General features: G+C 43.1%; 1 protein-coding gene across 1 annotated transcript in view; it reads left to right on the forward strand.

Annotated features, from left to right (window-relative positions):
- Window positions 1–15,023, forward strand: part of veph1 (ventricular zone expressed PH domain-containing 1) — a 46,217-nt gene that overhangs the window by 19,595 nt on the left and 11,599 nt on the right. The window contains exon 9 of the mRNA XM_071530677.1: window positions 7,279–7,396. Within this exon, the coding sequence (XP_071386778.1) occupies window positions 7,279–7,396 (118 nt within the window). The remainder of the gene's footprint in view (window positions 1–7,278; window positions 7,397–15,023) is intronic.

Here is a 15,023-nt window from a genome sequence, read left to right on the forward strand (position 1 = left end):
CGTTTTGACAATAGAACGAGTAAGCTAGCTAATTAGAGCAAGATCCAAGAGAAACGTGTATAGAGGTAACATATCACCATGCAAAATAATACTGCTTTGTCATTTGCTTTTTTGGCTTGAGAACAAAATGTGTTGCGACTGGCGCCACTCGCTCACTCGCAGCACTGTCATCCATCTTTGAGCAGCTGAACTGAAAGTACGGGGGGGGGGGGGGGGTGGACTCTCATTGTTTTGCTCTGGGACAGTAAAAATCTTCCTACGCCTTCCTACGCGATTGTTTTGAATGCAAGTGATCCATGCAAATTTTAGGATATTTCAGTGTATGGCAAATTAAGTAATATGAATATGTGGAATCGTATTCAAATGTATCATATGTGTGTATAAGTCTACCTCTTTGTAATAGAACAGTTTTCTATTTGTAAGTCAGGTTGGATAGATTCTGTAATGTAGGCTGCAACCTGTAACATAGTCACTGATTACTGGCTTTAATAAAATATGTGAATGGAGTTCATTACATATTAAGTAAGGTAGAGAAATAGAAAGATAGAAAATGGAGTATTGGCAAGTCTATGTTTTATTTTTTTTTGGCTTTGGTCATGTTTTCAGGAAACACCAGTGCAGTTAAAGATGTATCCGAATTCGGGGAGACAAGAAGGTGCGAGTTGAAAAAGAGATAAAGAGGATGAAGGCCATGACCTCTCCCTCCCTCCATCCATTTGAAGTCTATTTCCTCTTTCCTCTCGTTCTCCCGCTGACCGCAGCATCAATAAGCCTTCGCTCCTGTCACTGTCCGCCAATCAGAAACACATGGAGTGGAAGGACAGGCAGAAAGACGGTGGAAAGCTATTACATTTAAGAGTGAGGAAAGGTTGCCAATTATATTTGTACTGACGGGGAGATTTAAAGGGAGGCTGTAGGGTTTTATGAGGCTTCAGAGATTTAGGAGGGACTTAGATATGGCCTCCGACAACTTTGTTAAACTGGTTTTATGGCAGAACAGAAAGCCGGTGCAAGAGACAAGAAGGGAGATGGAGGGAGGCAAGGGATAAGAGGATGAGAGGGAGAGAAGGAAGAGAAGGGTGGATGTGACATATGGAGGAGGTTGAGATGGTTAAGAAAGATATAATAAAAAGAAAGGGTAATGGAGTGAAAATTATAGTAGAATAGAACAGAGAGGAAGAGAGTCAGGGGTTAAGCGATTAAGATAAGATTAAAAAGACATTTTAATGATCCCTGTGTGTGGAAATCATCATGTTTATCATGTTTTTTACTGATAGAAGAAAGACAGTAAGAAGGAGGGAGACAGAGGGAAGGAGGAAAGGGAAAAGATGGATGAGATTGGATGAAAATCAGACACGGAGTGAAAGTGAAGATAGAGATGAAGAGTGAAAAAAAGATAGAGGGACAGGATTAAGAGTTAAGAGGAGAAGAAAGGCGGATGTTATGAGGAGACGGGGAGGTGCAAAGGAAGACATGGATGGTGTGAGACGTGAAGAGAAAGGAAGGGACAGAATAAAATGACAGATTGATGGATTGAGAGTGAAACGTGAGAGAGAAGGATGGGGAGTTAAAAGCTAAGAAGAGGAGAGGAAACGTTGCTAATCGTGCTTGTACTGGCAGGTGTAAGAAGGAAAGGGATGACAGAAAGAACAGTTAGAGAGTGAGAGGAAACAAAAAGAAAGGAGTAACATAAGAGGAAAGGAAGGGGAGAAAGGAGGGAAGAGGGTTATGGGATGGAGAGTGGAGATAGTGAGAAGAAAAGATGGTGTTGTGAAGTATAAGGAGAGCAGAGGAAATGACGCTAATGATGTTTTTACATTACATACACAGTAAGGAGGAAGATGGAGGGGAAAGAGATGGAATAAAGAGACAGAGGAATGGAGTGGAAGAGAGGGAGAGAGAGGAGGGGGGCTAAAATCTAATCAGGGGAGAGGAAAGACTAATAATCATGTTTGTATTGTTAGGAGAAATTGAATAGGAGGAGGAGAGGGAGGAGAGACAGGAAAGTGTGAGATATGGAGACAACATTGAACAAGGAGGAATGAAGAAGTAGAGAGCGATGAGGGGGAAACACCTAATCAGAACTGGAGGAGGAGAGGGAGGAGATGGAGGGAAGTGTGAAATGTGGAGATAGAGAGTGCTGAGACGATTGTGAAGGAAGAGGTAGAAGGAAGTTTTGAAGAAAGGAGGAGGAAGAGGAGAAAGAGGAAAAGAGGGAAGGCATGGTCTGAGATACGGAGAGACGAGAAGGCTGAGCGAGGTGGAAGCCTGAGAGGGGAGAGACACATTGCAGTGATTGTTTTACCTTTTTTTTTTTCACGTAGACAGTGTGAGAGCATTTGTTTATACAACCAAGATGGAGCTGAAGTGTGAGTTAGAGTTTTTTTTTTTTTTTTTTTTTTTCATGAGAAAGGAGAAAGACGGATTAGCAAGAGACAGAATAAAGTCATAGCATGGGAAGAGGGCAGGCGAGAAAAGCAAAAGCAGACGGAGCAGAAGGCCTGAAAGGATCCGAGGGGGTAAACAGTTGACATATGAGAATATATGAGATGCCTTATATGTCGGGACCCCTGCCTTTCTCACAGGGAATGTGTTTTTACATGGAGAGCTACCAGTGTCTTGTCACGCAGCCTGAATTACTTACAAACGCATGCCCAGAGCATCTGCCCTCTTAAATAACAGCTCCGTACGACCGTTTCAAACAATGATACTGCTTTTCCACTGCAGTGTTGCAAGAGCCACACATGCGTTTGTGTGTGTGTGTGTGTGTGTGTGTGCTCGGCCATGCTGCTGGGGGTGGTTGTAAATGGAGCGAGCCATGAGGGCGCTGTGGATACTCTCTATTTCCAGCTTGCCCTGTTTTGAATGGAATCCGGCCAACTTCAGGGACGGAGCATCACTCTTAGAAAACGCCAGAGGGGAAAAGACTTACAGATGAGAAGTCGAGAGAGAGAGAGAGAGAGAGAGAGAGAACGAGAGAGAAAGAGAGAGGGAGAGGGGACGTATAGTGGTGGTGGACGGGAGAAAGCGAGGAAGAAAAGAGAAAGAGGGAAGGGAGGGACGGAGAGAGAGAGAGTCTTCAGTTATTTTAACTTCTCACCGGAGGTTTTGACCTTTCACTTTATCGCAGCGATGTAGTAATGTTTACTTTTCCACCTCCATCCCCTCCTGCCCCTTCCCTGTTTATCCCCTTCATCCCACTCTCCTCCACTCCCCCTCCTCCTCCCACTTCCACTCCCCTTTCCTCCACTCCCACTTCTCATCCACTTACCTTTCTCCTGGCTTCCACTCCTCTCTCCTCCTCTCCTTGCCTCCACCTCCCACTCTCCTACTCTCTCCTCCTCTCCCTCTGTTTAAGATCATTCAGATCGCCCATAGCTTCCATTAAGGTGACAGTTTTACACTTTCACCCCTTTCTCTCCTATCCTCTCATCTTCTCCACTCCATTTTCTTATCCACTCCTTGTGTCTAATCCTGTCCTCTTTTCCATTGCTTTATCCTCTCCTCTCCTCTCCTCTCCTCTCCTCTCCTCTCCTCTCCTCTCCTCTCCTCTCCTCTCCTCTCCTCTCCTCTCCTCTCCTCTCCACATGCTGCTGTCAACACTCACATTGTTCACCAAACAATCCAAATGAACTTACCTCATTTAACTTCATCAACCACACCAGGAAGTAGTCTAACTGCGTCCTATCTGACTGAAAATTAAACGTGATTGTGTGCTTTTCATACACACACAAAAAATGTCCAAGAAGATATTTAATCAGGTCCTCAAACGTGAAAAAAACTAATATACCAATGAGGTGAGACAATTTCACTTGTTTCCAATGCAAAGTCACTTCAAACTTTCCTTTCCTAGAATCAAGATATTGTCAAGTGAATCTGCATTGGAAGCAAGTGTAATTATCTCACCCCATTGGGAGAATTTTTCACTTGTTTCAAGAAAAATACGATTTTAAGACTAATATGAAACTAAGGCTATGTACACAGTGCCAGAATTTGGTCATGACAACCGAATTTATGACTGGGTGTGAATGCATATACAGTATGTACGGTATACACCATAAAATACCTAGACTGTGTATGTACGAGTAACGGGAGTCGCTCCGCTGTCTGTGTGTGTGTAAATGTCATAGTAACTTTTATTTTTTCCACTTGATGAACTTGATACTTTTAAGTGACTGAAACTTTTAGGTCGCCCCAAGATCACAGAACTGGTAGGAGCAACTGCCCACAATAATCCTCTGCCATCCGCCATTTTGTGAAATGAACAAGGAGGGATGGAGGGAAAGTTACGTAGCATGGGAGCGTTGCGCCTTTCGTAACTTAACAGACACTTGTCCAGTGCGGTTCTGGTTCATAGTATGCAGACAAACTGCATCCGTACTTAAATTTAGTAGTCAATACCTGAATTTTTCAGGTAGTGAGTGCAGTTGTAGAATGCAGTCAAAATGGACAGATTTTGCAGAATATTAAGAGCTAATCCAATCCAACTTTCCATCCATTCCATAAAGTCAACTTGGGTAGACGTTGCTGATGCAGCCTGTGAGCAGTTATCGTCAGCATGAGGAGATATCTGTGCAGTTACAGTCCTGCATCTTGATCACATTATAATTATGTTCTACCAACAGTAATGGCCGGAGGAGGGAGAGAGGTGGAGAAAGAGAAAGGGGGAAAGAGAGGGAAAATGAGGTTATATAGGGATAGATAGATTATATTCAGACCCACATAATCTAGCCATTGTGTCTCTGATTCATCTCTTTTATTGAATCCAACTTCCTGGTCTTGATGAACCAAATATGTGTGGTTGTTCGGGTCTACGTCAGCCTCTTGCCCAGCTCCATGTTTATCATTCTAAACACAGCATCTTTTCCCCTGAAGCTCATTCAAACCATGTGTCAATCATTTACCCTGCCTGTTGTCAGTGTGTTATGGTCTGTCAGCTGTGTATTGCAGTGTGATAAGCCTGGCACAGATAGACTGTAGTTTGAGGTTTGGTGGGTTTGGGGATTCGGCTCAGGAGGCATGTTCAAATGTGCTCTCTTCCTCCTTCTTCTCTCCTTCTCCTCCATTTATCATTGTGTTTTTCGTCAGATTTTGGCCCCCCTCGCACAGCGTTGCTCAACCACTGACTCACAGCCGCTGTCTTTCAATCTCTTTCTCCCTCTCCGTCTCCGTCTCTCTCCCCTTCGCTCATTCCTCTGCTGGAGAATAGATGATTCAGAGCAACTTAGATCTGTAATTGGTAAACAATGTTAAAGTTATTTTAATTGGCTTGGCCTTTATTTAGGCATGAATTGGATTGCCTAATCCAGAGAAAGGCTTTTTTTACTGTCTCTGAAAGCCAAAAACCCATTGGAATGAAGATCGAAGGCCAAAAATATTCAGTGAGCAACTGTCAGGAATAATTTTTTAGTCAGCCTCAACTGGCAACACTGGGAGTTTTTCAGGGCACAATTTGACATTTAGAAGCCATCATCTATGTAGCATTCTTACCTTAAGGGAATATCCTAGATGAAACTCTTAAATATTTTCTCCAAAATCACCATTATGTGGCCATATTTATTTCTTATTCCTGCATTAAAAATGTCTAACACACTAATAGAAAAGTTCTCCGTAGAGTTTTCAGACACTTGTGACTCTCTCTTCCCTCTGGGCCAACTCGGCCTTTGTATCTGTCTCTCTTTGTTCTCTTCTTTGCTCTCCATATCGCTCCCTCTCTCTATCCAACTATTTCTCTATCTCTCTCTTTCATCCTCTCCCCATCGCTCTCTCCCTCTCTTTTCCCCATCTCTCTCTCTCACTCCCTCTCCTATCTCTTTCTCTACCTCTCTCTCCCTCTCACGCTGTCTCTATCTGCATATCCCAGCGGTCATATTCAGGTTTCATCATTCTTGCAATCTGGTATTTAAGAACAGAATACTTCAGTACTCAGAATATTAATGTTCATGTAAACCCACTGATCCCCCCCCTCCACTCTCTCAGCCACACATGGTACTGGTTTGTCTGTATCCTCAGGCCAAGCTCCTTCATCTCAATTATTTAAGTTGCAGGAACACAGACTGAGCAGATGTATGGAGCGGAGATTTAAATGTACTTCAACTTTCACCATAACAAGGACAATCAAATGTATGCTCGCTCATAGCCTGTACACCAGCTATGTGTGTTAAAATGTGGGTTTTAACCCAAGTTTCAGTGGTCCAAATGAGTAGAAAACCCAGTACGATCATATAATCCCTTCCCATTAACATCAAGGACTCAAAGGGCAGAGTTCAAGAGGGCAAGCACACTAGTAGCTCAGCCAGTAGAGCTACCTAGTTTTTCCTACGCTCTTTCAAATCCAATTCCCTCTGGGCTGTGTGTGCATGGGAGCTTAACTAGGCTCCGGTGAGAAATATTGTTCCCGTTCTGAAATGGGTCATCAGAAAACGTCAAAGCTCTTAAGCAGGGTTCACAGTTATGATAAAGGACAGCAGTCTGCTAGGTAGATGGTGGGGATTTTTAGATAACGGATGAATTACAGTGAGATTGGATAAATCACAGACTGACACACAAATGGAGACACACACACAGATGCAAACGCAGACAGAAATTCTGTATGGGTAGACACAGACACAGAAATACACACACACACACACACACACACACACACACAGAAGAGGACAGGTTCTTTCTCATGAAGACTGATGATGGCAATCTATCATCTTCATACATTTCCTTGTTTTTATAAAGGTTCTGTCCAAACCAGCTTAAGATAAATATCCTTAGAATGGAGTAATTATATCTGGGATCTCAAGTGGCTCCGGGAGTGGAAGTGCGTGTGTGTGTTTGTGTGCGTGTGTGTGTGTGTGTGTGTGTGTGGTATGTGAAGTATAATCCCTTTCAATGTGACGGGGGTCTTTGGGGATCTGTAATGGAGGTCTGGGTTTCCACTGCTCTCTGTTCCGACACACACACACACACAGACACACACATAAAAGTGACCCTCCACGCTATGATGGAGGTACTTATAAGCTTGGCATTCCAGTTATAGATTACCCCATTCTGAGGACACCTATGGAAAAAGTGTGCACCAATGTATGTGTGTGTGCATGTGTGTGTTTGTGTGCGTGCATATGTGCATGTGTCTCCATGTACATTTTAGTTCCAACAGTTTTCTGCAGGCTGACATGACTTCTGTCTCTTCTATAACTTCAAATTGTTTTGTGTAGTAGAAAGTTTATAGAAGTTGAAGTTTCATCTCTCTCTCCTTCTTTCTCTCTTTCTGTCACTGTCTTTCTCCAGGACTTGGACAGTTTACAGATCCATCTGGAAGAGGTGCGTTTCTTTGACCTGTTTGGCTACAGTGAGGAAGAGGGAGGCTGGCTCTGCTTCATGTGTAACAACCCTGAGAAGGCCACAGGTACACACACGCACACACACAGGATACACACACACACAGGATACACACACAGATTACACACAAGAGCACAATCACATGTAAACACGATTAAGCAAGGTCGAGTATACATGCATACACAAGTTAGTTCAGCTCACTATAGGAATTATGAAATGTGATCTGGGCAATTCTCAGGTAGTTGTAAGATTTTTTTCTGTTTTTTCATTGAATTTACCATGGTAATGAATGAATGAATAAATGAATGAATTATCAAACAAATGAATCAATGAATGAAGGAAGGAAGACAGGACAGAAGGAATAAGCTGTTATTAGAAAACAGAAAACAGAAAACAGTGGGACAAGTGGACACTTTTGTGTTCATATTAAGATAAGAGCAATAAAACCTGTGATTTCAGAGGGAACATTCCAATGTGGATTTCTCTCCAGCACTCATTCCCGGTATTGTCTGGTACAATCAGAGCAATGAAACGATTAAAGTGTGATTTCAAAAGATTTTTTTTTTCTTCTAATGTTAATCATCTCACCTGCTCCCCAGGGTCTGATGGGAAACCATCACAGAGCTCCAGGGGATGTTTTCACTCTGAATGCCTTCAGGGAAAAAATACTCATTTCCCAGAACAGGCGAGGGAAAGGGAACGATGAGCAGCCCTTATTTAATAGCTGCCCGTCTCTTTTCAGAATTGTTATGTAGGGTCACAGTAATCAGTCAGTCACTACCATCATGACTCATTTCTGATTAGTTTACTTTGGAACGGGGACCCTCTTCGATGAGGACTTTGTTCTTATGAAGTCAGACTTGGAGGCATGGTCAAAAAGCCAGATCCTTCTCTGGAATGACATTTAGAAACTTTTTTACACTGTGTTTGTGTGTGTACAGTATTCCTGTTGAGTGGACTAATCACGTGCCTGTGAGACTGGCCATATGCTTTCAGTGCATTGGTTTGAATCCTGGCTATACTATTTTAAGCCTCTCTCTTTTCTGTTTCCTGTCTGTCTTCACTTTTTTCTACCGCTATACACACCGGGGACTTAAACTGTAGAAATCATGACCAGGGTATAGGCAAAAAAACATATGAAGTACATGAAAAAGTAGATTCGTAGACTCAGTTATCGTTCCAGCTTTCACGCACAGCAGTCACACCCTTGTAAGGTGTGATTGGTGAAACAATGCATGGGTAAGGACTGTCCCACATGAATTTTCATTTTTTAACTCCTCCTTCCCCCACATTGGTGAGTTTTCTACCTCTTCTACACCCTTCGAGCTTGGTGGCCCAAACTTACCAAAAACAAGTCACCTCTAGCCGAGCCTGGGTAGAGTGAGATAAACTATTATCTGATGAATAAAAAAAGCACAACAGTGTGGAGAAGAATTATTACTCACTATTGAGACTGTCCTGCATACCACAACTGCATGGGTTTGAATCCACCACTCAATCTATTCTCTCTCCCCACTGTTTCCCGTCTCTGCTCACCTAGTTCAGCTCTCTGAGGAACACAGAAAGCAGGAGAGTATGGACGGGAGTGATGGGACAGTAAATTGAAAGAGGCTGTAAATCGATGGATGACAGTTTGGCCTTAGGAGAGCGTACAGGAGAGCAAGTGTGACAGAGGCTTCGGGAAACAGGTTTTAAATCTCTGCATGTCTCTCTCATGTCTGTCGCACATGGAAGTAGTTAGTAGTTATATAAGAGGAGTTAGAAGAGGGCAGTTTATGGCAAATGTTCTGTTCTGATGGAGAGAGATGGAGGGAGAGAGACAGAAATAAAGAGGTGGGAGAGAAGGTGGAGGTGAGAAAATATAGAGGGAGGGCAGGGAGAGAGAGAGGGAGAGGAAGGCTGGGGAGCAAGAGAGAGAGAGAGAGGCATCAAGAAAGTGAAGTGTAACGCTAATGAGTAGGTGTAAATCTGGATCTGCCACCAGGTATTTCCCAGAAGGCCATAGCCCTAGGCAGGAAGTTGTTTACCAGTGGAAAGAAACAGGAAGATAAGACACTGTTAAAGTTTAGTGTGTGTGTCTGAATGTGTTTCTGTTTGTGCATTGGAGGAAAAATATTGAAAAATAAATATCACCAAATATGAATAATGAAAAAATGGATTGCAAGATATGACCATTCAGTATCAATAATGAGTGTGTGTGCGTGTGTTTGAGAGAGAGAGAGAGTATGTTGCATGCGCTAATTTAATGTATTTATTCATAATTTATCCATCCATCCATCCATCTTCAACCGCTTATCCGTGGTCGGGTCGCGGAGGTAGCAGTTCCAGCAGGAGGCCCCAAACTTCCCTTTCCCTGGCCACATTAACCAGCTCTGACTGGGGGATCCCAAGTTGTTCCCAGGCCAGCGTGGAGATGTAATCACTCCACCTGGTCCTCGGTCTGCCCCGTGGCCTCCTCCCAGCTGGACGTGCCTGGAAAACCTCCCTGGGGAGGCGACCAGGAGGCATCCTTACTAGATGCCTGAACCACCTCAACTGGCTCCTTTCTATGCGAAGGAGCAGCGGCTCTACTCTGAGTCCCTCACGGGTGACGGAGCTTCTCACCTTATCCCCTAAGGGAGATGCCAGCCACCCTCCTGAGGAAACCCATTTCAGCCGCTTGTATCCGCGATCTTCATAATTTATTTTATTGTCTAATCTCAGTGTTGCTGGTGTGTGGTGAGCACTCTGGCCTAATCTTTCAGTGTGTACCTCACAGGTGGCTGGGGACAAGATGAACTAATGACCTGATACTTTTACAGAAAGTTTTAACGATAGTGAAATGAGACGGGCAGCTATTAAATAAGGGCTGCTCATCACTCCCCTTCGCTACTTTTACAAAGTAGTTTACAACTGAGTTGTAAGCCACTGCCAGTTATGAGGAGACGTGTTTTGTTGGAGCAACCCCATTAGGATCAAGCAGGGTCAGGGTTATTAGTATCAGGTCAGGTCAGGGTTATTAGTATCTTTCTGCTAAATAACAACACCCACCCCACCCCACCAGTTTGAGCTTTGAGTACAAGAAAAGTTGTACTCAAAGGACTTTAATAACTGTAACCCACAGAAGACAATCCACACGTGTGTACCATGTTCCACAAATATTTGGAGATTCAGGATCAGGACCATGATTTTCGTCTCCCGGTGAGTGTGCTGTGCTTGCTATCACCGTTAGCTAATATTAGCTTGTGTTAGCTATTGTAATTGTGTACCTGCCTCAGAGACTCCTAACTGACGTAGTGCCGAGCCGGTACCTCCCGAGGTAGATGGGGTGCCTTTCATTGCATCGTATAACATTGTATATATAAGTGGGTAGGTTACTAGGTGGTGAATCTCACACCCATGAAGTGTTCTGATGTCAACATAAACATTGTCTCTTTAAAACAATGCTCCTTTATTAAATCATATACTACATAGAATGTCCGGTCAAGTCACATCCAGACAGAAAACCGTGCCAGACATCATGTTAACATACCTCCAGGAGCCTCTCAAGGTTGCTGTAATCACTGGTGTGTGTGGGGGTCTGTGTATTTCTTGCCAATACAAATCCATGGAAGTAGAGCTAAAGGTAAACAGATGTCTTCCCGTGCCTTACATAAGTTACTGACAATTTCTGACATTTTTGTCAGTTTATTTTGTTAATTGGAGAAAAAAATGGTAGTTTGGTCTTTGGGGTGCTGTTAATGTTTTTTCTCCAAAACATTCCTAATGATAATGATTCTTTGCGATGAGCTCTTCTCTCAGTGTCACTGAGACAGATCTCTGGTTCCATTTTCCTCCTCTTCATTGTGGGCTTGATCTCCAAGAATTCTCAGACACTCATGGTCTCATCCAGGGGCCTCTTTCTGGATGATTTCTGGGCAGAAACATGGCTGAAGGAGCCCTGACAACAAAATATGGGATTTCAAAAAAGTTTTGAAGAAGAATCTGTCCTACTGGCGCCTCTTCAGACCCCACAATGGTTTCCAGGGGTGTTTGTATGACTTCTGCCCCTACAGGACTCAGCTTTGATTGGTGACTTGCATTTGGTACAAGCTGGAGCTGGATTCATGGTATAGCTGAGCTGTGGATGGCACTGGGGATGCAGCTGAGCAGTTGGACGCTGTCCCATGTGTGAGCCCAGGTTAAACCAGTTGTTATTGCTCTAGTTGGGGATTGAGATGTGGCCAGGGTTCATAGTGTTAACTGGCCAGCTAATGTTGCTCTGGTTGGGGAGGAAGTTGATATTGTTAGTGCCAACTGTTAGTACTATGGATGCTGCTATTGGTCCACAAGTCAATGGGCATGCTGCTGGCCAGTGTGGCTACCATATTACCAAGGATATGGTTATTCAACATTGCATTGGTTCCATGATCAGGGTTCAGAGCAGACTAGCAACTGGTGTTGTGGTTGGTAACAGTGTCTGCTGGTCCACAAGTCAGTAGAGCTGCCACTGATGCATCCCAATTGACCACCAGGTTATTAGATGTGCTCTCTGTTGGCAAAGACGAGTATCAGCTGTTACGCCACTGGAGAAAGTCAGGACTCTGGATCTGGCTTGGAGCAGATTGGTCCATGATGCTGAATCCAATGTTCTTGGACCTGGACAATAGCATGAGTGAGGTCGGTGCTGGTGGAGACAATTATATCCTCCACAGGGTTGCTGTGTAACAATCAGCTGCTGTGCATTTGCCAGGACGGCTCAGACCATTTCATCTGAGTCATAGTCCTCATCATCAGAATCATGAGCAGAGTTGACAACTGAGGACTCGACCTGCTGTTGCTGGAAAATCATCTTCTCCATTTAAGCTCATTTGCAGAACTGGGAGTCCTCCGCTGATAGGAGAAAATGGGCCCAGTTTTAGTGTAACTTTAAACATTGAACATTGTACTAATCAAAAGATCAGTCAGCACTATTGCATTTTTTCATCTCTAAATCTTTATTCAAAGCTCTCTATTTCAAAACACTTAATTAACAGAACAAACTCATTATTAACAGAAATTGCTTCAAATCAACTCATTTTTTCTGGTGTGACCAATACATTGTGTGCATGCCAGTGGAAATGAATGAATCACACATGTGATGAAGAGTCATGGAAAAGTTGAATTCAGGAAGATCCTGCATCCCCTGTCTGACTGAGTCTTCTCCTTCTCCATTTGAACTCAGCTGAAGAGCTGCAAACAGGTCATACAAGTCCCCAACTGATAGGAGAAAATGGAAAACACTTTATTAGAGTTTGAATGTTGATATTAAAATTAACTCTAAATTGAAATTAACTAACTAATTACAGTGTTGCTCTACAGTGAAGTGAGGAAGTTTTGATCAGAATCTGCATGATGGCAGAAAAACAGGAAAATAAGGCAGTTATTTTAAGTTGAAAATAACCAAAATCATCATTTAACTCAAAGCTTGTCTTGTTAGCCTTTCCTGTTTGATGGAGGTCTGGATTTCTAGGGTACTGAATAACTCCCTACTGTGTTAAGTACATTTGAAATAGCCCTGCACAAATCCATTCCATTTGGAAATGGTCCTTTGGTAACCGTGATTCAAGAAATAAGATCATTGTGGGATTCAGAAAAGCATGGGCCTCCATTCGAATGAATAGCCTTCAGACATTCAACTGGAATTAATCATCAAGGCTTAGTTAAAATGCAGCTTTATGCCTATTATTTCAGCCTAATATTCATATGGTGTTCATTCAGATGGTAGCTGTCATTAAGCGGGGCTTCCCTACAGCTTTTCATTTTCTTTCTCTACCATGTCATTGTCTTGTCATCACCCACTTCTTCAAATGCACAAACACACATTTTCACAGAAATCAACACATGCCAAATGAAAGCAGCTCTTCCAGCCCCACCCTCCTCCCACCCAACCCCCCCACCCCCTCTCGCCCAGTACATACCAGTGTAATCAGTGAGCCAGCTGAATGACTGCAAAAGATGGATGATTAGCTTTTAAATTCAGGCCAATCTCTCCCAGTTAAAGAGGGATTTAGAAGAGAAATATGACATGGTCCTTTCTCCCTCTGGGACTGTGTGTGTGTTTGGCTGTGTAAGTGTGTCTGTAAGTCTGTAAGTGTGTACATGTGTGTGTTTATATAAAAGCATTTATGTCTGGATGGCCTTGGATGGCCCCACTGTTCTGAATGTCATTCTCATATATCTACATTTGTGGTACAACCAGTCGGTAGGTACATGCAACCTCTTGAAAAGTAACATCTTGGTAGGCGGTGAATGTATTTATTGAAATTTGTTCACCTTTATTCTCAGTAATCGTCCTGTTATTTGATGAGAATACAGGTCTACCTTATCACAACATTTACCCCCCCAAAAAAGCTCTTACAGCTTCATGATGACTTTAAATTCATAAGCTGTTGCATACAGTCCACTAATTCCATATTTTTGGTGGTTGGATTTTTTATTTTTTTTTTCAATTTAGAATTAAACCTTTAAACCAGTTTTTCAGCCCAAATAAGCCCTGAGACCTGGGCTCATTAAAAAACATTATCATTCTTTTACCCACAAACAATAGACCCACAACCTATAGTTTAAGAAGGCAGCTTTAAACACAGAGCAGTGGCCCTGCAATGTAAACCTGGATAATCTATCTGTGTCGGGGTCAGACTCAAACTAGAGGTCTTTGTAGGTCTGCTCCTTAATTTGTGTTGTTTTGTTTTCCATGTCCAGGCCTGCGTGCTCGTTTCTGTTTTTTGTTTATGTATGTTGCAAAATTCAAAATAAAAACATTTGAACTAGAAACTAGAGGTCTTCACGGGTCCAAAATGATGGACCCGAACCCTAATGGACCCGGGAAATTCATTCCGAGATCCAATTGGACTCAATAATTTTAAAAAATATATATATACCGACCCATTTTTGCCCAAGATATTACAGACCCGACCCGGTGCATGTCCGAGAGGAGAGAGACCCGAGACCCGTCTTTTTTATGGACCCGGTAATTAAAATTGCTACTAAAAATGCCGTTCTACTGCTAAAAACGTTTATCGTGTCGGATACAACATATGGTAGACTAATAAAAGGAGATCAAAATAACAGAAAGACTTGCCAAGTTGTGCCGTTCTACAGTTTGTCCAGTAGATGACAGTGAGACTCCACAGTGGAATCCAGCAGCTACTTGGCTACGTAGCTACAATAGGCTAAGTGACAAGGAAATTAAATTGCATGTTAAATGGATGATTAAAACAATAGTTTATAGCTTATTTTTCACCTCAGTGAAGAAGGTATCCATCTTGCGCCTTTCCTCCGCTCCAACTCACTGGCGCTGCTCAACGTTTTTTTCACCTTATTTTCACTCTTGTGATCTGATCCTAGGTCAGCCTGATCATCACGCAAGTTACACAGCGCTTCCATGCGTTTCTCGTCTCGTCACGTGATCAGCGCTGATCACGGGTCTTCTCGGATCCACTCAGGTATTACACATAATGCGCGGTAATAGAATGGGACCTGACCCGGACCCGATTGACAATAATAAAACGTGGACCCGAACTCATACGGGTCCCGGGTCGGGTCTCGGATCCTAGGGTCCGGGTAGACCCGTGAAGACCTCTAACTCAAACTGCTAAGCTGAAAAACTATCATTAGACCTGTTAAAACGAATGGTGATTACGTCACTGTTTGGACTGCAGCTGCCACACACACAGACACACACACACACACAC

This window comes from Centroberyx affinis, unplaced genomic scaffold, assembly GCF_046629955.1.
Source record: "Centroberyx affinis isolate AG114_WGS23_722 - 3 ecotype Tasmania unplaced genomic scaffold, CSIRO-AGI_Caff_v1 ptg001953l_1, whole genome shotgun sequence".
Lineage (NCBI taxonomy): Eukaryota > Metazoa > Chordata > Actinopteri > Beryciformes > Berycidae > Centroberyx > Centroberyx affinis.